The 26,538-nt window shown below is 40.8% G+C and overlaps 1 protein-coding gene across 4 annotated transcripts in view; it reads left to right on the top strand.

Moving 5' to 3' along the window:
* Positions 1-448: 448 nt before the first annotated feature.
* plcb1l (phospholipase C beta 1-like) overlaps positions 449-26,538 on the top strand; it is a 111,847-nt gene continuing 85,757 nt past the window's right edge. For all 4 annotated transcript variants that reach the window (XR_010167524.1, XM_063902458.1, XM_063902457.1 and 1 more), the window contains exons 1-2: positions 449-760; positions 5,367-5,444. Coding sequence is in view for 3 of the 4 variants with exons in the window: in XM_063902458.1 (XP_063758528.1) it covers positions 662-760; positions 5,367-5,444 (177 nt within the window). In the remaining variant the exon portion in view is untranslated. The remainder of the gene's footprint in view (positions 761-5,366; positions 5,445-26,538) is intronic.

Here is a 26,538-nt window from a genome sequence, read left to right as displayed (position 1 = left end):
CTAATAAGACAAACTGTGATCAAATATTATCGATCTAATCTTCAGTGTTTATTATAATTGAAATATATAAGGGCAGAATTGTAGCATTTCACTTACAGCCCCCAAATGCAAAATGCTATTGTTATATCTTCCAAGGAAAAAAAGTATATTAATAATATATATAAATAATATTCCACAACACACGTGTGTAGCTGCTTTGAGTATATTTTCCCTCCACACCCGTTAGCTTCTCATCTGTTCCAATAGAGTCAACCTCCTCTCATGTTGCCTCGGACGCACGGCGGCGCTAGATCACTTCGCGCATCGATCCAGTCCCCTGCATCGACTTGTACAATTTAGACCCAGACGCGTAACTCATTCAGATCCCCCCTCTCTCTCTCTCTCTCTTCCTCTTCTCCTCTACGCTTTAGCTGCATGTCGCTCAGTCAGTCAGTTAGTGGCTCCCGGTCTGCTGCGCCTGCGTCCGCCTCCAGAGCTCTCCAAAGCCGAGACGCGCCACCGCCGCCGTCAATGCGGGCATGACATACTGGCAGAATAGTGGGCTTCCGTCAGACTGATTTTAGGCAGATTGCACAAGGACAGAAAGAGAAATAAGAAGTAGAAGAGAGTGAAGTGATACATTTCTAACCCTTGCCGTGCGTCGAAAAGAGTAGATGAGTCAATGGCAGGGGCACAGCCTGGAGTCCACGCGCTGCAGCTCAAGCCAGTATCCGTGCCCGAGAGCCTAAGAAGGGGCACCAAATTTATGAAATGGGATGATGTAAGTAATGTCGGCATAGACCGGCAGTTTCTTTTTTATTATTTTTTTCACTGGTGGATGTTTTCTGCACGCTTTATTTGCATGCATTTAGCACTGGGATGTATTACACAATCTATAGGATACTCATGCAACTGATTTGAATGTCTAAACACGCACTGCCTGTATGTGGCTTGCTGATTATATAGAAATGCAGCAGATATACTGAGTGACACGCGCTCTGTTTACATTTCCCAATGTGTGTCTTTACGCGTGCGTGAGTGGGCGCTCGTATGACAGTGGTGCTGTGTGAGAATGTGTGCCCTGCTCATTAAATGAAATATTTCTCGCCCCTCCCCTTTCGTAGGAAACGTTTTTATCAATTAACTACAATTAATTAGTGCAAAAATCGTAGCGTACCCAACAGTGGAATTACGATCGTGTTTGTTTTTATTTTGCTGTCATTTGTCCGGACTGCTGTCTGTTTAGCCATAGTGAAATGACCTTGATTAAAATTGATTGCATGTTTCTGTTGAGTGGCTGGAGAAAACATGAGTAGTAGCCTTCTAACTGCCCGTTTTAGCGCAATGCACCTTCCACAAACAACAACATCCAGTAATAATCCTCTGTAGTGAACAACCCTATAGCCATTGCACTTAAATTTGAATTTCAACTGAGTAACCTTATTGTATGTTATTTCCCCCCTTGTATACTGTCACTATAATAGCTTTCTGTATTGTGAAAGACACTTTCTGTTTTATGTGTTTCGAGTAGCCCATCTAATTTGAATAGCTGCACACATTCCTCTGGTTTCTCCCAACCCTACTGCATCTTTACTGTATGATCATTTGAATATGTTCACAGTCATGATTACTTTCATTCTACGAAACAGGTTGCTCTTTTCCATCTCAGTGAGTTAACTATACAGGCATTGTCTGCTGTATAATAAAATAATATTCAAGCTGCATTAAAATCACATTGAATCTGAGCATTGGCCTTCAGTCGGTTGGTGATAAACTGTGCACTTGTAGGACATTTTGTAATATGACATTATGAAAGTGAAATAATCATATTCACTGATCTCAGGTGAGTCAAGCACAGCACAGATGGCATTACTTAGTGTTATAAGAGTGTGAATGTGTCCAGTACAGATGGCAAAGAGGAGATTATGCACTCTTTCGAACCTACCACTCTGTCAATCATCAATCTTGCACACAGATAAGAAAACTGGACTCTTTCCTTAACTTGTAAATGACCATTGAGCGCTCATCCGTTCAGTTCTTGTGAGAGGAGGGTGTGTGTGAGGTGCGAATCAGTTTCCCCTAACAGCCGTGCTTGTGTATTGTCATTTGTATGTGGGCCTATCTCCAGAACCAAATGCCCACCAGGCCTTTCCTGTGAAAACACACACCCTGGAACAGAGACGTATGCACAGATAGCCTCCCTGGTCCATTTCCCATGCACGCTTTCCTTCCTCTTTCCTCTACGTGTCATTTCAGGGAAAGAATCACAGAGGAGAACCGAGGCAGACAGAGCGAGATAAAGCCATAATACATTGTCAGGGAAAAAGGATTGAATAAAATCATTTTCTTATCTTGGCGTTGGATGTTGGGCTCCCACTCTCTACAGGAAATTGTACAAGCCATTCCAATATTTTAATGTGGATAAGCAGAAGGGATATTTTTACAGTCTCGCTGGTGAACATTCTGTGGAGGCAGATAATGTGTTAAGTTTTGTTTACAGTGTAGGGATGGCATACTGTACAGTATCAAACAGCAGCAGTTTCTAGAAGCTGCACGCTTCAGCACACACACTGCCTGGTTGATGACTGTTGAAAAGGAATCGTAGAGCAATCAGACAACCTCTTGAAAAGTTTGTGCAATACTCAAAGTCCCAGAACTCCCCAAGCCTCCCTCACACAGGTCTACGTGCACATACACACTTTGTATTTCTGTTGCTGCCACTTGCAGACAGCTGGTGGCTGCTGTGGCCGGTGAAATACCCGCTGGTGGTTTAAAAACACTGCCAGGGTTGTCATTCAAATGGCACATTCAGCTGCAATAGGTGTCATGGGGCTGCTTTATATAAAGTATAAAATAAACAAGCATCCTATAGGGTTGCACAAAATAACTAATTGTGATTATTTTTGACAGATGCAATCCGATTATGATTTCAGATATTAGAGGGAAATAATTTTTGAAGCATTATTCAAAACAAAATGTATTAAAATGCTCATGGTGTGATTGTTTTAAGAGGATGTGTAAGAAACATGACTGACTTATTAAGTCCGGTAAATATTGTTTGTATGGCGGGACATTTCTGCAGATCCCAGAATAATGCTTCATATATTTCAAATATTGGGCTTATTGTGAATTGTAACATTTAGATTAATTTTGTAGCCCAAGCATCCTAAAGACAACTGAGAGTGACTGAGAATATGATGCTGGCTTCATGTAAACAGACACTGTAAATAAGATCACTTTCAGGCTATTTCTGGTCTGGTACGTGTTGAATAAGATGTCATTGGGCTCCACATGGGAGCATGAATCCCTTTAGCGTAGTAGAATATGTCATTAGCATTCAAAACAGAAATGTGTGTCTCTCTAACACACCCCCTCAGGTGATAGCTAATGGTACAAAGCCTTCACTTAAAAAATATTCAGCGTCTCCTGCCTAGGAACGATTCCCTCAAGGTGTTTGCACTTTCGCAACTTATCCACTAATCTCATCTTAATTCAGCAAAAAGCAGGGCCTCTGCCGCCTAATGTCTCCCCATTAATGACAAATCCTCTGAACAGCCGAGTGACAATAAAAAGCACAGGCAGCACCACTCTGTAGGTAGTGATCTAAGCAAATCACTTCCCAGCTGTAATCCACAATGCTATAAGTACATGTGTTTTTTTGTAACGGTGCAGATCCATGAGAAAATCTTTGCTAAGAGTCCTTAATGGCTTAATGTGTTTGTGGTGGTGGCCATGGAGAGCCAGGACATTAAGAAAGAAAATGGGGAAAATGACTTCTCTCACATCATTAGGCAGATTCCCGTTTCTCTCAAGTTACTTCGGTTTTTTCTCTTCGACACCACAGACAATCTATCATTTGCCACATCTACCCCTCTGAGAGAATACTTGACTTACTGGAAATATTTTGCCACTGGACAGTAAAATGAATAATCCAACTCGTTGTTTTGTGAAGTTTTCTCAGAGTGGATGGGGACATTTCTGGTTGAAGGAATTTGATTACGGATGTATCTCGATTGGAGATCAGAGACATGGGGTTGCAGTTGGTATAACATGCTATATCAAAGAAGTGCGAACATGCGGCTTTTTCCTGGCCTCGGGCCGTAAGTCCCGGGTGCGAGTATGTTGCATGCGTTTGGCGTTATGAGCTGTGTCTTTTGTCGTTCAATCAAGCCTGCAAAGATTGTGCAATCATGTGAACGGAGCCAAAACGATTCCTCTAGAGTCCCTAATAGATTTCACGGGAATGATTGGTTGCCATAGCAAGCGTCACTGTCGCTAAAGTCTCTGATGCGGCAGCTCACCATTTCCAGCCTTGAACAAGTCCCCTGTTTACTTTCCCTTTTTTTTCTCCCTTTTTCAATTTCTCCCAAGGGTTCATAAAGGGCTGGCTTTCAGTTTTGGCCCATTAAGGAACAGGTGTGCCAGGTTCCATTAACTGTGATTGTCTCATTTAGACTGTATGGAATGATTTTAGAGAACTACTAGTTGGCAACACTTCAACACAGACCCCTCTGCGGTCTGCTAGCTCAACCCTTTCATGATATCCAACACTGCGAGTCACATAGGGTCGCACCAAAATATGACAAGCGTATAACAGATGCAGACCATTAGCCATGTCTCCCAACGCTGTGTTAGGGACATCATTAGAAGCCTCATGAAGACACTTTGAAGATGTTCTTGCTCTGTGCAGCAAATGCCGTTTCCATCTCTGTGATCTCGCTGCCATGGCTGATTGAGGAGGACAATATGCTACTGTTGTGCTGAACCACAGCCACTGTGGACACAGTTAAAAAAAAACTAAGGCTCTTTTCTTTTTATAGAAGCATCCAATAATATCTGGTGTTGCCATGTATGCCTCAGGGTCAAATTGTGTGTTTATGTGTGTGTGAGACTTGAAACTGTCTGCATGTGGCAACTGGGGGAACGCATTTGTCTGTTACAAGAAGGAAGAAATGGAAAAATCTGCTGCGAAACAACCTGCAGCTCACACATGTGGGGACACACACACACACACGCACGCACACACCCACACCCACACACGCACGCATGCACGCACACACTCACGCACGCACACACACACACACACACACACACCAGGCTCCTCGGTCATCTGTGGTGTTGCATGGTGGGGGAAATACCCTAGAAGGAAATGATTGCACTTTTAAGCATTGACATTCACTTTTAATTCCATTTCTGGTCCTAGTATGAATGCAATACATGAACTAAGCTTTGATCTGATTACTAAATGAATTTCTTCAACCAAAGAGTATACTGCCATACACACAAAAGCATACACTCTTGCAAAAATTCAGACTCTGACAGGGATACACAGACATAAGCAGACACACACAATGACTCCAGATGTCTTTTTCTTTGTTTTCCTCCAGGATTCCACCACCGTGACCCCTGTGACTCTCACAGTCGACCCCAAAGGTTACTTCTTGTCTTGGACCGACCAGAACAAGGTGAGTCATGCATTGCATTCAAACTCTACTGTTTTGGCCCCACATAGCTTTAAAAGTTTCCCCTGTAAAGTCAACCTGAAATGAAAAAGTCAGAAAAGGGAACACAAATTTAAAGCTTAAGCCAAAAAAACCCCTCAAACAACAGTACGAATATATTGTTATTATCAAGCCAGTGACTTTTTTTTCCCTCTCAGTTTTTAAGGTCGTAGGCTAAAGAAGCACCTGATACAGGGTATTCAACTCCGTGCACCATTTCAGTGATCTCTTTCAAATGAATGAGGAACCTTTATATTTTCCTTGTTACTTGTCTGGAAAGGAAGTAAAGCTCAGACTCAATACAGCTATAAGAAGCTTTGGTGTCTATCTGCTAGCTAGTTTACACCCTCATGACTGGCAAGGGGAAATCCCCAAATTACTTTCTGTTGACAGAACAGACAGAAGTGCAAGTAGAAAAAAACAAAGGCCTAATCTTCTGATTTGTTCGGCATCAATCTGAGTAGGTGTCAGCAGAAGAGTCAATTGGTGGTGCATCTGCAGGCAGAATTAGTAAACATTTTGTTTATTAAAGGAATACAATATTATCTTTGCCTCTCAATGTGGATCAGCTGTCAGAGGGTTGATTTGTGTAGGGTTTGAATTGTGTTGCTATGAAATGACACAGTGTTTCATGCTTGTCGAGCTGGGGAATAACTTTCTTCATTTCTTCACGAGCAGATTTTACAGTCCAACTCTATCATGTATTACCGTCATTGGCATGATCCAGTACACATTACCATGGCAACACCATTAGAATTCTGCATTGGCCATGTTAGGCGTGCAAAAATTGTCATTATACACCTAGGATTTGAAAAACTCTGAGATGTTTGAGGTACTTAAGTTTAGAGTATGATTGAAATGCAATTCTACCTGTCATCGGTAGCCATATTTGAATATGTGCTCCGTGACACTGACCCATCTTTTACTCATATTGTTGTAATGAAGGGAGGTTAAGCCAGTTAAAGAGCAGTGGTGGAAAAAAGGACAGAAATCTGAACTGCTGCACCTGCGGTGCTAAACTTGACACCTGTGAGAATATTCCATAGTGCATTGTTTGTTTTCTCCTCCCCAGTTATGGCAAAGACTTTTATAATTACAACGATTGTGATACCACACACTATCAGCCCTAGCAACCTTGCCAAGCATACAACTGTAGTTTAACCTTGACAGTGTGTACATACTGTAAGTCTAATCTAGTTTGGTCAAGTTATATTTTGTGCTTCAGTAAAAGTCTGCCTGTACAGCACCTCAATTCTTTAAAATCCACCCCTCCTCCAAACAGCTTGACAGTAATGTGTCCCTGTGCTATTTGTGTGTATTACTGAATCAGAAAAGGCAGTTAGAGGTAGACTAATTAATAGCTGCCATTGATTTTATGTTTGGCTAGATGAGGGGTATATCAATGCAGCCATAGAAGAGCACAGACAGGAGTGCTGACCGAGACTTTACCTCTGCACACACACACACACACACACACACACACACACACACACACACACACACACACACACACACACACACCTCATATATGATTGCACTGCTCGCAGAGAAAGGCTCCTATCATTTTGGCAACCCTCTGTAAATGAACTCGCTGTATGTGGAAAAAAGAGGGGATGTCTATATACAATCAATGAGGAAAGCCTTCCCTGTCTGGAAAGAAAGAGACAGACGGACAGAGTTTTGACCGATGATGCTTTCCTGTGTGTGTTTACGTGTGTTGGTGTCTGTTCTGGCTCTCAGCAGTGAGAGTGGGTCCGCAGCACACATAATAACTCAAATTGATACCAAGCGCCTCACAGACAAAACTGTATTAGGGCATAGAAACAGGCACCTATGATAGTCCTCAGTGCCACAGTCGTCACAAAACTATCTCGATGTGTTTACGAAGATGTCTTTTGGCTCACCTTTATTCCGAATGGTTCTGCACATCTGCTCAGCAGACCAATTTAAACAGGCTGTGACGCTGTGTCCAGTTATGTGTGTGTTTGTTGGAGACTCAGCCTGATGGCCTGCAGAGTAAAAGCATTCCTCAGATTCTTCAGAAGCACAGCAGAACTGTGCTCAGTGTGCCTACTGCGCACACTTTCAAACACACATTGACACTGATGGGAATTTTTATTCTATTTACCGTATTTTCCGTTTTACTATTTGCTGAAAGCCTGGAGGCATCGTTGAGAAGTTTACCTCCTTAGAAAATTAACTATATGCTATTTAACAAACATATAATTGTTCAAGTGATCATGCTTTCAAAATATTCAGCCTATGAATTGTGTGTATGAGCCTGGGGGGTCTTGAGTCAAGTGATTTGCACTCCAGTCAGAGTCATGAGTATAAATATATTTTACTTGACAAAATGGAAATGGAATTGCGGCTCAACCTTGACTTTAATACCAATGACGTTTTAACTTAATACCTTCCCCTTAATATCCTCCCCAAGCCCAAAGATTAAAAATGATGGTAAAAAAAAGGGCATTAAACCAACTTTTCATTTTTCTGAATAAAGGTACAGTCACAGCAGGACGGAGAGTTGCAGACAGAAAAAATGTTGTATCAGAATATTCAAATATAGAGGCCATGCTGTGACCAAGGCCAACATTCAAAACAGACAGCTCAAAGACAACCGTGTTTGTAATTTAAGGCTCCACATAAAAGTAGGCTGACGCTAACATTAATTTTAAAGACGGCCAACTGGGACTCAAGCTAACATTAGCTAAGGGCTACGCTGTTAGTATTAATACAAATTGTCAATGTCTCTAAAGTTAGCCCTCTGTCGTTGTCGGGCAGCAAATACTAAAACTAGTTTGACGTAGCAAATTCCTCAAGGACATTTATTTAAGAAAAACAGCATTAGGCCTTGCGATAGAGAATTTTTGATGACTTACATCCGTGGCTATGTACACAGTATGTTGGCGTGACAGAAAGAGGGGAAGGGCCAGAGAAGGACATTGCTGCTAATCCCTGAGTTTGTCTTTTCCGTCCACTCATGAGTTCTACTGTCAGCTCCTGATCCAGCGGTGGATTTCAGCCATGTTTTAAGGTCAGAAAGACAAAGTTTAGTTTTGACGGCAGTGAACACTCAACATCAAGTCTGTTTAGCTTTGATGTTCCTTGCCTTTTCCTCCTGGCTAGCCTTTTACTTGATGACTCAAGACCTCGAGAATTTCTTGAGTTTCATCTTGATGCCTTTGTTGCAGCCACAGTAAGTCAGACTGACGGTACAACTTCAATTCAAACTGATATTTTTATGTGGAAGATTTGTCAGAACTGCAATAAAATACTTTTATTGATTCTTTATTGATACTGTCAGTGCAACCTGCGAGACAGTCTTACACACCCTGGATTCTGAGATAAGCTTAATTTTGCACTTCCCTCCCTCCTCGGGTGGACGCTTGCCAGAACAGAAACTTGAACAATGCTGCTCTTGTTGAATAGTTAATACGGTCTAATATAATTAAAGGGTATTGCAGAATGTCTTCCTCCCCTCTGCAGTAACAGGTGCACGCTGTGTGATATCCCATGGGGAGGTGCGCTTCATTTCTTCACACCACTGTTTTTTCAAACAAGGCTTTACTATGTAAACTCCTGGAGCCATAACTCTCCCTTGTTAGTATGTGTTTGGGAATGAGTCCATTTGGCCATCTTTTAATGTTTCTGCATGCTTTTTCTTTCTTTCTCACACACACACACACACACACACACACACACACACACACACACACACACACACACACACACACACACACACAGATAAATAAACAATGGATGGCGCTGACAGTCAAGAATGCTTTCGGTAATAATGACAGTGACCATGACAACAGCAGAAATGTGTGTAAACTCAGTGTAAATGAATACCATGCTGTGATCACTTGTCAAAACATTCCCATCCAGCATTAGAAATACATTAACCACAGTGTCCTTAATATTGGAGGAAAAGTTACTTCATCTTATGCATTAGAGCTAAAATGAGTTACAATTCAAACATTTACACATTTCCTTTAGAAATACACAACAACCCTGAGGAGAGGTGCTTTCCCGGATTCAATAAAAAAGATACGACGCGCATTAGAACGAGGAACTGCACTAACATGCTTTTTGCTTGACGAGCCTTGCAGTAACAATACTTCATGGTGTTATGCAAGAGTTTTGCATCAGTAACTTCGAGATGTGCGAGTATGCTTTTGTCAAACTGTCGGTGAGAGATTTGTACGGCCTCTATTTTGAAAGAATCATTGTTTCTTGTACTCGCAAAGAATTTTCACAGAAATTAGACAGAAATAGGCCAAACAATCGTCAGCAACATTCCTCCTGGGTTACTTGACACAACCCATCAGTTTTAATTTAACTCTTAACTCTTTAATTTAACCAGGCACAAGACCGCTTGAGAAAGGTGTTCTTGGTTAATGTTTCCAAGAAATCTGACTTGAACCTCTTTAGAAGTCCAATGTTTACCTAACAAATCTGGTCCCAATGTTCCGCTCAATGTGGCTATGATCTTTGCTTGTTGATTCCATGTTTACAGTTTCCAGCCACAATTTTAGACAAATAAAAAAGGCTTATGCGAGTCTGTTTCTGGTCCTGTTTCTCACAATCAATCAACATATGAACTTAATTTGGGGTAGTTTCATTTGTGCACTGTGAAACTTGTATTGCAAATGATTATAAAGAGAACACAATTCTATAATGCCTTAATATATTAATATTAATAATAATAATAATAATAATAATAACATTCTGAAAGCTTTTTGTAGATGATCAGTCACAAGATGCCACGTGACCACTCAGGGAGTGACCTTTGACATGGGTAAACTATGTCATGACTGAGCGAAGATAAATCAAACAGTATAAAACAAACCGATCAGTGTGAGTTGTTGCGCTCTGCTGTAGAGATCTTCTGCTCTGAATGCTGTGTGCCTATTCTGCAAAAGATGATTAAAGACTCAGAAGATCTCTTTGACTAGTTTTCTGCAGAATATCTACCACAGACTGAACAAGATTAAAAAAAAGAGTAAATGCATCAATTTCAGTCTGATTTGAATTAGAAGAACCGACGGTAGCTTGTGACAGCGCCATAAGTCACCTTTTTCATCCACAATGTCTAACTCCTTTGCATACACCAGTTACAGTGCCATGGTCACCAGAGATCAGTCAAAGGTATTTCAACCCATCTCATTTGACCACATTTACATACATGTTTCAAGTATTTTAAGTAACATGCCTCCAACGCAACACACCCATTCACTCACACGCAGTCCCGTGTGCATGCACCTACACTCACAACATTCCTTTAGTGACCAACAAGAAACAGGTGCTTCTTTGGAAGGTTAAAAATAACTTTTACACCCATTTGTTGAGCCTGTTTCAAGGGGAGGAGCTATGAACACTGAGAGGCGGACTGATTCATTCAAATCAACAGCTTTTTGGTTTAGTTGCCATGGTTGCCTTGCGACAGCGCACACCTTGGAAATGTCACATTCTCCTTTCGGCCTCCGCTCAATTTCTGAAGACTGTTGCTGCTTTGAAACTGATATCTGTGTGTGTGTGTGTGTGTGTGTGTGTGTGTGTGTGTGTGTGTGTGTGTGTGTGTGTGTGTGTGTGTGTGTGCATGTGTGTGTGCACATGTGTGTGCACGCATGTGTGTGTCCTCCTGAGCAGACAATGGTTTTAACGAAAGGTTAAACGCTTTCCCTCTGGAGATTTATGTTTTTGCCGTGTGCCAATATCCAGGACATTCACTGGACAAGCACTCCGTCTGTGGCATTGGATGATGTTCAGAGGTGAAAGACAGCCCACCCCGAGCCAACACCAGAAACACACACTTGGCAGCTGGTGTGTGTGGGGCATTTCTGAATGAGCCTCCAATAGACCTCATCTGGAGCATGAGTAAGGCTGTTTTGGTTTCATATGCAAACCAACACACACTTGATGCGCACACACACGCTTCTTATCCCCGCTCTGTCGTAGCGGAGTTCACACATCTGTTTCCCCCAACACAGCGATTTTCTGTGATTACCGAGGCTGCTGCTCCTCCACCCCCGTCAGCACTGTGGCAGTCAGAGACGAGGCATAAATCTGCAGCCAATCTACCAAGAGTGAATTGTGACCTCTGCCAAGTTATAGCCTGGCACACAGAAGCCCTATTTCATCTCAACCAATAGTAAGAAACAGAGACAGGGACGGAAAAACAGAGAGCAAAAAGGACAAGAAGATGAATATGAACACGATGACTTACGTCACGCCCTTTATGTCATGTGTGGTATGGTATAAGTTAATTAACTTATCAAGTCACTTTCATGCTGCATTAGCATTTCAGCGACACAGATTAGCATTTGAATTTCATTGGCTTCTGGAGATTTGACCTATGTAAAACTGCTATACCATGGTTAAATATAGCTGGCTTAACCCACTCAATATGTAGGACTTAGCTATAAAATGTAGTTTGGACAAAAACTGTGCTGTGTCAAGGAAAAACTTATATATATAAAAAAAGATCTATTAAAACAAACTTTGCAACTTTCTTCTTATTTCAGTGAACTGACCTAATTACAGTGGAAGTCACCATGCCACTACCCTTTATAAATTTATTGTAAATAAGGAACAATTTGATAAGTCTGCAGGTACACCTGGCGTTTCAGTACAATTTGGGATTTTTTTCCACGTGTAGTAACATAATCATTAATCTTTTTTTTTAGTGTTTTTAAAACGTTGTCATTAAATGCTTTTCACAACAACATCAAGGCCAGGGTACACAATTGTATCAGTGCTAAATTGAAAAATTGGAAAACACACACAACAATGATTGTCATTTTGGCAGATTCATTATCTGTACCAAAATCAATTTGTCATGCAACATGACATTTCCAATTGTTTGTCGTCAATTCAGCTTTCAATAAACAAGTTGATTATAAATAATAATTACTGTACCAATTTATACTGATGGTCACCCTCACACAGTGTGGCTCCCTTAAATTTGACGTCTAGGTTCTCTGTCATTGAGGAACATTTTTCCACACAGGGTGAGATTGCTCAGATAGTGTTCAGGCAGAACCATTACCTCGGTAGATTTCAGCCACCAAGAGAAGGTAAGTCTTTACAATCAACCCTGAATGGCTAACAGTACAGGGCCAAGGCAGGGTTATTGAAATCGGCCTTATACGTATGTCTCTGCACTGAGTCTTTTATAGATGTTATTTATAGTTTATTCATTGGTATGGTCACTGTTGTCGCTGCAGTACTTAAATATTATGACAGCCACTCCATGCCATGTTATTTGGGAATAGCAAATGCTCCTCATAACGAAATGTAAAACAAGGCAATTATTTTTCCATCTTCTACTTTTCATTAGGTGGCAAGAACATGATCTTGGCTCAGAGCAACAACCCTGAAACAAGGGAATGTAAACTGTTGATCTGCTTAGCGGGGCAGAACTCAAACGTAGAAAAACAGTGGCTTGTTGTGTACTTGAAGCTGTAGTGTGAATCGCTCTTTATCACAGCCGGGAGTCAAAAGCAGAAAAAGAAAAGAGCTAAGAAAGAAGAAAAGCGTTGGCAAACTCTTTTGGATTAGCAATTCCTGGGTGACTTCGGAAGGCTTTATTTGCGCTTGAGTTGGTCTTGTTTTTCTCTTAGAATTCCGATTAGGACTTCTTTTCCACTGCGCTGGTTTACTGGACGAAAAATACATTCTCAAGCAGACACAGTCTGAGAAAGAAGAGGAACATGGTTCTGTTCATTTCCTCTCCTGAACAACTTTAGTGCTTTCACAAAACTTGGAGCCGTAGATCCGGAAAGAGGGCTTTTTGTCCGTTTCGAGCTCTTTTGGCTGATTAACGGCTCCGTTGGTGCCAACACTTTTTCAGTGTGTGAATCCCAGCGCCTCTGCTGAGTCTGCCAGAGTAACGGAGGTGACTTAGCGCTGGCATCAGCTCTGACTGGGCAGCTTAGACACCCTGGATTCAAGTGATAAGATTACCCAACCACATGGCTTGAAAGTGATGTTGAGCTGCGACCGAAGTTAACAGCCACAACGCACTGTCAGTTGGGAGGTGGACAAATCAAGAATACCCTTAAATGATATGATATCCTGCAATAAATATGTTTTTTTGGGTTGGGAGAGGGTCGGTTAAACTTTGATGTTCATTCTATGCTAAGACGTTTCTCTTAATTTGTTCACCCACTGTACTTACTTTGTCACTATAGCAACCAACGCCTCCAAATGTTGATATTTAAAGGATGACACCGGTGTAATTGTAGTATTCTTCTAGCACTGTTATTATTGCCCATGAAGGATAAGCCTGCTGTGTTCTTATAATAGCCAGAAGCTACTGCTGTCTGCTGGCATTACCTACTGTCATTTATTTGTTGTACACCCATTATAAACAGCTTACACAGTCATTATGCTTCATAATTATACAACATTATTTTGAATATGACTTTAATAACATAGCAATTAGAGGATTTTTCAGCAATTTAATGCTAATGTTGCCATTCTTTGGGTATTACATGTGAGAAGATCATTGTGTGCATTTGCCCCTCACTTTATGTGTTTGATGAAAAATTGGGGAAAGGGAAAATGGTATTCAAGTGTCTAATTGAAGAGCACATGAAGGACGGTAACCAACAGTTATTTTCCTTATAGATTAATCTGCCAATTCCTATCCCTCACTAATCAAATATTAGTTGTGTCTTCAAAATATAAGAACACTTTTTTTGAAGTTTGAATCCACTGTTGGAGCGCTAGCCATTGAAGCGCTATTGTTACATAGTGAAGTCATTATGTCACAGAAGATAACAAAGGAGTCAAGTGGAGGCGTTTCATGTAGGCAGGGTTTGTGTTGGAAAGAAACTCCCTCTGGAGGGAATTTGGGATTTTAGGCTTTTGCACAAAAATCTATATCACACTACAGCAAAGGGAAAATCCCAAAGGCCCCTTCAAGCTTCGCCTGGGTCCAGGTATGAAACATTAATGCAGGCTTATCTCTGGGCCACTTATTTAAAAGTGATATCTATTATGCTGATTCCTTTTTTCCGACACAGAATGCAGTTTGAAATTGGATGCCCAGTATTTGTGTTGCACAGAGGTGTTGCTCAAAGTCACAAAAATAAAATGGAAATGAATGAAGGCAGAGAAACCTACCTTGCATAATTACGCTGCCTTTCTCCTAAGCGGCTTGTTCCACTCAGCTTTTTAAAAAAAAACTTGTATTTCAAGCGTAAAAAATGTAATGGTTTCTTGCCGGAGCCAAAGAAAGGGCTTAATGAAATTTTGATGTGGAGCACTTAGACTTATGGTTAACACTGATGCCAGTAAATTGACTTTATCTCTGCTCAATAGACTGCAGGCAGCTGATAGGTCTGCTTCAATCTCACTCTCTATGTTTTAGTTTTATTCTGTCTCTGTCGACGTCTCTGCTTCTCTTTGTCTTTCCCTCCCTTGGCGCACTCTGTCATTACTGTCAAGGACACGCTGATCACCTCGTCATTATTACCTGTTCATTTATTGGTTTTGGTGCAATAATAAGAAGTCCTCCTCTAAGGGTATCCACCACTATTTCACGCCATTATTATTATTTTTTCTCTATAAAATGACAGTGTTTTGTATTAAAAACTGTTGTTGAATGCTGATTTAAAGGTTATCTTTGCAAGTGCCCTCAAGCTTGCTTTTTGTGATAACAAGAAATCTAATTATATTTATATATTCCATACACTAAGATGCATAATTCTCCTCGACAACTGGGAGTCATTTCCTCCCAGGCAGTAAATAGACAAAGAGTCAAACGTTAAGTCTTTACCATAATATGTCAGACGCAACCCTCTGTAGCTTACTGGCCCCCAAGCAGCGACTTCTGCTGGACTTTGGACTTGTCATTCTGTCATCGCCATGATTTGAATAGATTTAAATGTGCAGCAGAGGCCAGGCTGCTGTTGTAGCTGTCAGTTAGATATTTGCATGTCTGCGACAGTGCTGAGCTGTTGGTCGAGTTCTGCATCACAACACAGCTGAATCGGTCAGTGTCAGCTTGTTTATGCTTGTTTTTTTTGTATCCTCTGCACCGGGTTGGCAGTGCCATCAAGCGTGACCAGTAAAGGCTCTCTATGAAGTGCACCAGAGTAAAAAAAAAAAAGACAGTGTCAGCGTTAAGTCCTTTATACGCACATACCAGGGGCATGAAACATAAACAACCAGAAAATGTTTGCCTGCAAACGATCCAAACACTTTTTCAAAAACAGGTGTGAATTCATTTGCCCGCTCTTTAATTGAGCTTAATTGAGATTCATCTTAGCGATTGGAGTTCATTTGTATGGTATGAGTACGGTGTATATGTCTTGGGTTCAAAAGGGGGCAATTTAAAATAAAATAACAGATTTTACCATGCAGATTTTACCTTTATTTGTGCAGAAATAACAACACAAAGATACTATTTTGATATGAATTTAAACATTTATTTACCAAAGAGCGCTCAATGTGAATGATACAGACAAGAGCTTCCATTATGTACTGCAAAGGAGCAATAAAGTTTGCAGGCTTGTCTGAAAACTATGTTGATGTTTTATAGTCCTCGTTAGTATAGGCACAACCTAACCATGTGCTTTGACATGGCGGTTCTGCAAAACGTTATTTTTTGATGCCTTTATTGCTTTCCGAATGCCCACACTTTTTCACCGTGTTATGTAACATTCTGTTTTAAAGTATTCATGACAAAAACTACAGTTTGAAAAACGAAATCAACCTGCAAATGTATTGAACAACAAAAAGCGCTTGTATTGAAAGGCCTTTAGACTAACCACTACGAACATTAAATACCTTCTTCCTTGCTTTTAATTTCTCAAAATGGAGGATATTTTGACTTCCCCATCACACAATTGCACCCACTTCAAGGTTGATTATCCTTCTAACAATCTAGGCGTTATAATATGTAAAGTGAGCCTCACGGTTGAATTTCATATAGTTACAGCAACAATGAAACGAAGCAATTCTAAATGTTGTTTCTAATTTAATGAGGTGTTATGAATGTCATTTGTATATCAATTATTTCTTTTCTATATTTTATTACCACCGTTGAGTTAGATTTTTTTTAGTGCTTCCTAATGAGATGTTGATTGGACATTGGCTGCTGTGGTCAATCAATAAAGTGAGTAGCTCAGTGGAGAACCACAGTTTATATGTTGCAATGGGTTGACCTGACATTTGGATAGTGGCGGCGGGGGGGGGGGGGGGGGTCAGAAATGAGAAGTTACAGTCGGTCACGGTAGTTTATAGATCTCTGATAACGGGTTTCTCTGAGTAAGATAAAGTGTTACCATCACAGGTCAGAAGGGATGAGTTAGATCTCTCAGGTATTGATTTGCTTGGTAAGTTTTAATTACGCTTAATCGATTACAGTACAGAATATATGGGTTAGACATTTAAACACCTACGCTTGTAATAAGCTGACATTTAAAATTTGTGAGGACTGTGTTATGAGTCAACTGTTACACAAAGAGACTGACTCTCTCGTCTTTCTTCTTCCGCTCCCTTCTTTCCACTTCAAATGCTAACCCAGCCCAGTTGCCATGACAATCCAATCCATGCCGCTTGTTTCTTGATGCTGCAAAGTACTCAAAACCCCCCTGCTGCTGTGATTTGCCTGGCATCACTGTACCAAGCCAGGTGGCTGCTTTCCTCGGGGAGCCCTTTCAAATAAAGGCATTCAGCCAAAAGACTTTGAAGTCCCACTGTAGACTAGCTCTCAATAAAAGAACACACTTCCTTCCTGTTTCATCCTCTGCTTTGACGGGAGGCTTTGCTAGAGCACAACGTCATTCGTAGCTAAAATAACAACATTTGAGTGCTGGTTTTAATCCTCCATTTCATTTCCTCTACAAATAAAAAATGCCGAAAAGTCTTAGTTGTCAAATGGAGGGACTAGAATTAAATGTTCAACCAACCGAATGGTGTCACTGAAATCCTGTCAGCTGAAGACTCACAGGTTTAAACACGGAAAGAGACAAACACTCATGTCAACAGACATTACCCACGTCAAACACCTTGATTCAGAGATTAAACCTCTCTTTTGTTGAGCGTTTCAGTTTGACTGTTCAGTGTCAGAAGTTCACCCAGCGATGACATTCTCTTTCTCCACTCTTTCATCTACACTCTCTCAGAGAAAGAGCGATGAAACCAAAAATGAAAAGATCATGGAAGACAGAATTGCGCATTTTCAATTATTTCTTCCTCCTCTGAGGGTATGATGTAAAATTGACTAAAGGTAAAGTTAGCTTTGATGGCATATTCATGATGCAGACAGAGAATACTAAGTGCTCTTTCATGCTTTTCAACATTAGCATTTCCATCTGCTCACAGTGGGAATGCTGATGTTAAAAGTTGAAGGAAACTTCCAGTTAAATGTCACACAAAACCATATGATTGAATTAATGTCATTAACATATAATACAAAGAGGTAGAATATCACCTTAAAGAGGCCCTATTTGGCTTTTTGGTCTTTTTCCTTTCCTGTTATAAACATTTTTGTGCATGTAATGTCTGCAAATGCTGAAATCCCAAATGTTCTCTCCTATACACTCACCCACATCGAACTCCTTTCGCTACATAACAACATCATCATGTAACACTCGTGCTTTTATATGCTAGCGCTCCAAATCACATTGTATGTGGTAGACTAAGGGGCGGTACCTGATTTAAGCGTTTGACTAATCCCAACAGAGCCAGCTAACTGACCGATCAGAGCAGACTGGGCTTTAGTTTCAGACAAATGTGAAATGAGGTGTTGCAACACTGACAGTATGAGGAATATAAAACTCTTTTTGAACACTAATGCATGTAAACCTCACAAAATAGAAATATGAACCTGAAAAAGAGCATAATATGTCGTCTTTAAAACCTTAGCGCACATAAAGTTGGTGTTGTTGGGTACAAAGTCAAGTGTTTGCATTAGACTAAACTTAGAAATCTTACACCACATATAAGTTGTAATTTGTAACCAAGCATTAGACCTGACAGAGATGGAGGCAATATTGTTCAATGTGTTACCAAAACACAAATCCAATTATTATTAATCTAACAAATGAAGCTTACTTGCTTTGGTCTTTCAAGTCTGTTCTTCAGACATTCAAACCATGAACTTTTATCTTTTTGCTATTTATGGAATATCGGTTAATATAAGATATTAAAAGCCAAATTAAACAAAATGCTCGTATGGTACAGGGAAACAGATGCACTGTGTTTACGCTCTTACGGGTCATAGATGTTATCAAGACCCTTTTCTTTTGTCATGCTACTTTCTTGCCAACACAGGAAATATAGTACGCTTTATCAGTGTTTAGATTGCTGAACTTTCAACAAGATTATCAGCTTCCTGTTGAGAATTGCTGAAAGAGACTTCAAGGAGCCTGGGAGTTTTCAGCATTCTAATAGAAAAAGCACAAAAAGACTTTTAATGTCTCAGGGTTAGAGTGCAGATCAACTTGATGAGCCTCTTCCAGCCTAGCGCTTCTTTCTCACATCCCATTTAATAAATGTGTACGCTCATTCATTCTCATAACACTTTACTTAGGCACTCTACATTCATTTATTAACCCTATTAATATATAAAGAGCTGTCATTTGTCTTGCTTTCTCTCTATTCCCCCAACTATCAAGCTGTTTTTCTCCATATGCAATAATAACCTTTATTTAATTCATTTTGCTGCAGGAATCAGCGCAGTGGATGGCTTTCACTCAAGTCCCATTTGCTAATAAGGCAATTACAGCTTTTAAGCAATTTCCAGGGCTTCCTGTCCATAAATAAATGACCAAACGCTGAAATGGACGTTGTAAGAAGAGGTTTTTAACTCCATTTTCAAATAGATGGATGTAGAGTGGTCAATAGCAAAGTAAGATAACAAAGACAATCACCGAAAGCAAGGCATGTTCGGAAGAGCTGCATCTCTTGTGTTCACTCTCAGTTGGATTGATGGCATTGATACAGTATAATCGTCACAATTACTCTGGATTAGCTTGTGTTATTTTAAAGGGCGTAATTCGGAACAGCTAGGGGGTTGACGGTTTTAATGCTATCCTGCTGCTTTTCATTTTCAGTTTTATTCTCTCTCCCCATCTCAGGGTGTTCACTTTATAAAGATTTTCAGCACACTTAGAGTCTCATTTTGTTCTTGATTATAGATAATCAACATCTCTATATAGACACACATAGAAACTGAATAAAGTTTGAACGAAATCCTGTCAAAATCAAAGAAAGGACACAACGACAGGCATTTCATTTTGATCCTCAACCCTATGGCAGACCCTTTAAATGCTTTACTGGTCCACTATCACAGTTAGGTGTATCTTACATTGCAGACATGACCTGTTACCTCAATTTACTTTGACTGGCAAATCGTTTTTTGCTAAGCAATCATTCCATTGTCCGTCCCCGAATTTACGTCTTTACTCCCGCTTTTCCATTTCCGCTCGAGCAAATATGTGTGTTACAAATGTGGGTCAGTCGTCTTTCTTTCCCCGCTAGAGTCAATTCAATTTTGGTGGAAGATATCAAATCTAAGCAGTATAGTGGTGCTCGCTCCTCTCTGAGAGCCTTCCTCAATAGAGTTAAATTACGTGAGGGAGAGGAACAACACTTCGCCCATTAGAAGAGAGAAGGAAAAGGACACGGAGAATTAGTCACATCAGAACATTAGCAGAAAAGCTGCTCTGCTGACGCTCACAATGTCTGTGGCTATCGCTCCTTCATTTGAATCAAAAGCTTTTAGGACCTGTTGACAAACGCCCGTAATTGCCTGTGGTTTCTTTGACGCAAAAGGGGATAAAAAAGCACTTGGCCTCTGAGTAGCGGTGGCTCGTGAGCAGAACCTGAGCGACGCAGCGGCATGGGTAATGGTTCTGACTGATTTGTGTGTTTTTGTTCTGCTGTGATGCTTCCACTAATGAACACAGTTTGACTGACAGGGAAAGCAGAGATGCTCGAGTTAACCAGTTGGAAATGATCTCCTCTGACAGATCAACCTAGCCTGTGTTCACGTGGAGGACATGACATTAAAGACATGCCACAGGTAGAATTTGTGAAATGTTTCTTTGTGTACAGGATTTATTTGGCACTATGACTTTGCCTACACAAAAATAGATGCAGGTGTTGTCTGGCCAAGCGTGCACTGAGCTTGGTGTTTGTTTCTCTACATTAGATTAACAAATAGACACAGACAGAAACCAGCCAGGGGAAGAAAGTTATCAGTCCATCACAGTGCAACACACAACTCTCATGTGTCTGAATCCATACTCTCCTCTACCCCCTCGCACTACACTAAGTCTAACCCTTCCTCTTGAGAAATAACAAATGAGAACCTGCGACCATGTCACAAGCTATCCATATTTTCTTGCTTTTTAAGCATATGAAATACATCATTAAAAATAAATCTGAAAACAACTGTAACGGTCAAAGTATCAAGCAGGCAAGAGAGCAAATTGTCTGCCCTATGTTGGTATGCAGCAAAGGCATGAGTCTGGAGGAGAAAAGAAAGTCTTCTAAACATGTTTAAAGAAAATGCAAGGGAGTTAGGATATTATTTTTTTCTTAATTGCAATTTTCAACATTTCATTTCAGGTAGCACAGGCTTTTATACAAAGCGACTTCAATACTTAAACATGCCAATGGGTTAATTTAGAGTTAAATATCTTGCCCAAGGACACGTGTAGATTTACCCCATGAGCCAAAGCTGCCCAAAATGTATTTTTTAACTTCTGCCTTGAACCAAGATAGTCTTTTGGGCAAATCAAAGTTATTCAAAGCTGTCTCTGTCGTCTGACGGTCTTGACAGGATTTTCATATTTTTGGTGTAACTGTATCATTTTGATGAACAGAAATATTGTTTTTACGGGGAAAATCTGCATTTTGGTATGAACACGCATGCCGAAAGTATAGGGCACAGCGCCCCTGTTACCCGGTTTAGACATCTGCTGTCTGTGTAGTCAAATATAGTCAGAAGTGCAGTTTACTCTGTTTTTTACTTGCATTTGTGCAAATCATATTCGGTAAAGTTATTAGTTTGGCACTTCCACCTGTGTCCTATCATCTACTCCCCCTTCTCATCCTCCCACTGTATTCACTGTTTACTTATACTGATCAAACAACTCTAGCTAGAGAAACAAAATAAGTGTGTATTGAAGGAAAGTAGGAAAGGATAACCACAGAGATTCTGAGGTAGGAACTCGGCTCAAGCAGATGCGACACAGAGAGACAGAGAGCCTTGCCTGCAGAAAGAAAGAGAAAAATGCATTTCTCTCAGCCGTCCGCTTTGTCCTGACTTCAAAGCGGCCAAGGATTGCACTTAGGAGGTGTCTAAATGAGGTGATGTGAAAGATGAGAGCCAGAGCTGCGCTGTCTCTGCCACTGGCAGTGATTCTCAAAGGACTTCAGTGGAGAGCACACACAGACACACTGATCACTTTCAGCCCGCAATACAGAGAAGTGGTACGCCTGAATGTACCTTTTAGCTTTTGCTTGAAAGCCAAGAATTCAATTTGTATTGCACACAAAGACTTGGTGAGTTTTCACAAAGAAGAATGTAGGGATGTGTTGATATGTTGAGGTACTGTAGTGTGTGTGATAGGGGTTTTTCTGGCCTTTGATGACTTTGATTAATCCCTCCTGGCTTTTTATGCATGTGTTTATGCAGTCCTACATGTGTGCTGTGTGTGTCGCTCAGATAGAAGGGCAGACTTAGAAACTGTGTGAGGACAGAAGAAGACGTTGGAAGATATGGCGGTGGTGCTTTAGCTTGCGCGGCGTGCGTGTGTCGGCGGGAAGATCAGACAAGACAAGATGTGAAGCGTCATCCGTCCACATGAGAGCTGCATGTCAAGATTTGAGAAGACAGCGGGGAGGCTTCGGGGGGAGGCAGGATGTGAAGGATCAGAAGAGGCAGGGAGGAGAGGTGAGACAGCGAGGCAAGTGCCCAAGACAGTGGAGGCAGAGATGGACAAGAGAGGACAGAGTAAGTGAGGAAAGGAGGAGGCGGGGGGAAGCAAAAATCCTGCCAGAAGCATAACAAAGATGGAGCGAGAGAGAACATCAGGGATGAGGGACAGATGAGGGAAGCAGCTTTAGCTTTCTCTGTTATCCCACTTCGTCTCAGCATTTGTTGTGTTGTGGAGCGTGGCGTTGGCTGATAGTGGCTGATAGCCACTATCAGCCACTATCAGCCAACGCCACGCACCTCCACTGCTCGTCCTCTGTTTTTCCCCACAAAGCCATTCCTCCCTCACACAGCCTCTTTCTACTTTCTGACCTCTAATCCATGTATCCTCTCTCCATCTGTCTGACTATGAACCTGACTTTAAGTGATTACATACAAATAATGTTGTTTTTCTGACTCAACTCTTGTTGCGTATTTAGCTGTCCTCATTTGACCCCCTGCAAAAGCACATTTAGATGCATGTTTATGTGCGTGTTACTAGACAATAAGAACAAATCTGAGAACTTTTAAATCAATAAGGATACATTTTTATTGTATTCCCAAGCGTACCTGGTGAAATAACATAGTCTGAATGTCACCCTGATCCTGAATCCCCAGATAATTCAGATATCCCTAAAGATGTGATTAAACCCTACATTCTGAAAGCAGATCCATCCACAATCCGTCGGGCTTGCTTAAATATAATGCTCATTAAATCACCTGCTTGTATTGAGGAAATTCTGTTCCTGCATTTTAAAAACCTGCATAAGAAGATTATCGTTGTAGAGTATGCACGGTATAGCACACACACAAAATGTAACCTCTGCATTTAACCCATCCTAGTACTAGGAGCAGTGGGCAGCTATTTCCTTGTCTTACTGAAGGGCACCTCGGGGACGTGAACTGGCTACCCAGTTCAAAGAACAAGTCCCTACAGACTGCGCCACTGCCCCCAAATAAGGTTGGTGCTCAGCAGTCTGACTTGGTGTTTAGGAAGGGTAGACATGAGATTTTATAGTAAAGCAATGGGACTGCATTGCAACATTAGTTTGACATACAAAACAAATAAAAATAATATAGAGATATCCAAAAGAGGTAACATAAAAACTTCACTATAAATTCCCTAAATGAGGACAGCATGAAAAAGGAATTCCATAATTGTATTTGGGGAAATGAATTGTCTTCAAACACCAGGCTCATTGAAAAAAAAAAGAAAGAATCTGAACTTGTTTATGGACCAGGGTCACTGCATGTATACAACTACATGAAGCACACTCACACACGTTGAAATACCCTAGATCTGATAGGATAAGTAAAGACATTGTTTGGTTTACCAAGAGCATTCTAATGGTAACCATTAGCAAATAGTCATTTCAGTCACAAATTTCAGTTACGAATCTCAAAATAGTAAAAACTGGTAAAGACCTCCATTATGAGGAATTTTTCATATTTATACAGTATGCATATAATTGTTAATTGAATAGCTTGGTTTTGCAATCTTGTAGTCATTTCACAAACTCACAGAATTTTGGATAAATCAGAAAATATTTTAGGAATCAAGGACAAAAACAATGTACAGTTGCAGCCCTAACCCGCTTCTTATACTTTAGGGCTCAACCATGTGTCCTCACCGCCTTGTCTCTTATCAGATATCTCCAACTGTCTACACTTTTTTTAAATGTCAGAGTAAAATTGGGGGCAAATAAAACTGGAAGGCACACATCGCAGAGTTAAGATGCTAAAAAGCATAACGGCTCTCACTTGACCAAAGACTTTAGCCTTTCGAAAAAGAAGCGATTTGGTAGCGGTGAAGGTTAGAGATAAGTTCCCAATGATTCGAAAGGCTTAGCTTGAGCTTATGCAAGTTCAAAATCCTTTTACAGATCCACAGTGCAGGATTGATTTTCTCTTAAGAGATTTTTATGTTTGTACAACCCTTACCCATTGAGAGTTTGTGAAAAAACACACAACTGCGGTGAAGTAAATGCTCTTTTAATGTTTTCTTTTCACACTGGAAAGAGGAAACCGTCCTTTTGTGGTTGCTAATGATAGAGCTTTTATTTGGAAGCTTTTATAAACCATTTTGAGGACACTGGAGAGATGCAACCGAATGGATGGATGAAAAACAGAGTGAATATGTTGCTCGGTTTTAATAGGCCCTCAGGCAGCCTCATGGCGATGCCAGACTCCAATTTGGCTGAAGGCTTTTTGTCGTATGCCGTACCTAATTTCTCTCCCTCATTTTCTGTCACTCCACATCATACCGCCTAAATAAAACATTAAAACCATGGAAGATGGAGTTGGTTTAAAATGTAATAAGGCCTCCTGTCAGATACCAAACCATCTCAGACTACTTCTTAAATCAGCCCCAAGAACCTCTGTGCAAGGTTTTTAGACATGTACTTGTGAAGAAATCTGTTTGCATAATATCCACAAAGTCATTTCCCTCCTACACACTCTTTTATCCAACTGTTTGCAGCTTTGTCATCCTCTTCAGGTAAGGAGGTTTGTGACTTAATCCCAGCGGGGCTGTTAGAGTCACTCTATGGGAACTCAGGAGTGGAGCAGCAGAGTGGATGTGACTCTCAACCAAGTTCAAGCACAGCTCTCCACAAACTATTTTCCCTTGTGACAGTACATGTTTCCTGGCAGCCAATGTCACTGGAGGGCCACTTACAGGGACGGGCACAGCACTGGGACTGGCTGCCCGGCTTCAGTCTGTTTTGTTCCACATAAGCATTAGCTCTGTTTATAATTAGGGGAACACATCCAGAGTCCTCTGACCCTGAGTCAGTGGGCCTTTGAGAACCCTTAAACATAGAGAATACAGCAGTGTGAGCTGTTATGCAATAGTGTCATGTAGCTCGGTTCACATAAAACCAGATTTGTTTGTATAGAGTGTATAACATTCTGATATATATTGTTGGGATATGTGTGTATATAACCCGATATATGAAAAACCAGATCACTTTATTAGCAATATTTTCAAAATAATGGATCATTCTAAAATCATTTGGGTGAGTTTGGTGGGAAGAAAATCTGCATAGAAACTAACAATTATTATTAAAAATGCTGAGTGGGAACCCTCCTTTATTCTTTTAAAACAACACCACATATATTTGCATCCACATATTCCTTCTCATGGTTTTCCTCCTGTTCCTCACTCATTGGTTGTGTAAAAATGTCATTCAGAATGCTTATGATTGGCGTTTTGCTCAGCATAGAAACCCTGCATGTCACTCACTCGCAACAAACTCAGTGTATCCAAAAATCCTTAAAATCTGATTAAATGATGTTGCTTCAGAAAGATAAACGTACAGCTTTGTCATGGGAAATGAACCGTGCATGTTCTGCTTTTGTATCAAGCAGCAAAAAAAGTTTTACCATTACGTGTTTGAATTAAATCAGCCTTTCTTGACATTGCACGTCCTGTGATATCACTTTTGTGCGTGAACGACCTGCAATGTTGATGCTGATATCATGCAGCCCTAGCTGGAGCCAAGACCCTCCCCAGGCTTCCAGAGAGTCCAAGCATACAGACTGTATTTATGAGAGCTTATTTTGGTCCATGCGATGGCTGGAAGGGGTGAGGGGCGACTGACATGTTATACCAGTATACTCTGTATGACCTCATGACACTAACCAGCAGCCTGTCAGTAATCCTGTAAGCAAACCACATGTGACTGGCCAGCAGCCTGATTCAAGACAATGACATGCATTGCTATAGATAAAACATGACACAATGGGATTAAGCATTAAATGCCTGTTAGTGGATTGATGATTTGTTTCATATCCTTCCCTCTTCTTTCCCATTATCCAAATACACTCTGACTCCTCTGCACATTCTAACCAGACTCTCCCTGCTACAACAGACAGAAAGTCCTTTCTCAGACATCTCCCCCCTCCTTTTCTCTGTGCTTATTCACCTCTACTGCGTTCACTTTCTGTGCTTCTCGTCTTTGTTGCCCAGCAGAGGCCTCGAGCCCTGTGGAGCGCGCTTCCATTTTAAACCCGGAGGCTGTCAAGCATGCTGCTGGTAAATGAGCAAGCTAACCTGTAGATCCTTGTCTCCCCACTTCCACTTATCATTTTCCTCATCTCTACCTCCCATCACAT

This window comes from Eleginops maclovinus, chromosome 15, assembly GCF_036324505.1.
Source record: "Eleginops maclovinus isolate JMC-PN-2008 ecotype Puerto Natales chromosome 15, JC_Emac_rtc_rv5, whole genome shotgun sequence".
Taxonomy (NCBI): domain Eukaryota; kingdom Metazoa; phylum Chordata; class Actinopteri; order Perciformes; family Eleginopidae; genus Eleginops; species Eleginops maclovinus.
This window is presented reverse-complemented; position numbering and strand designations above follow the sequence as displayed.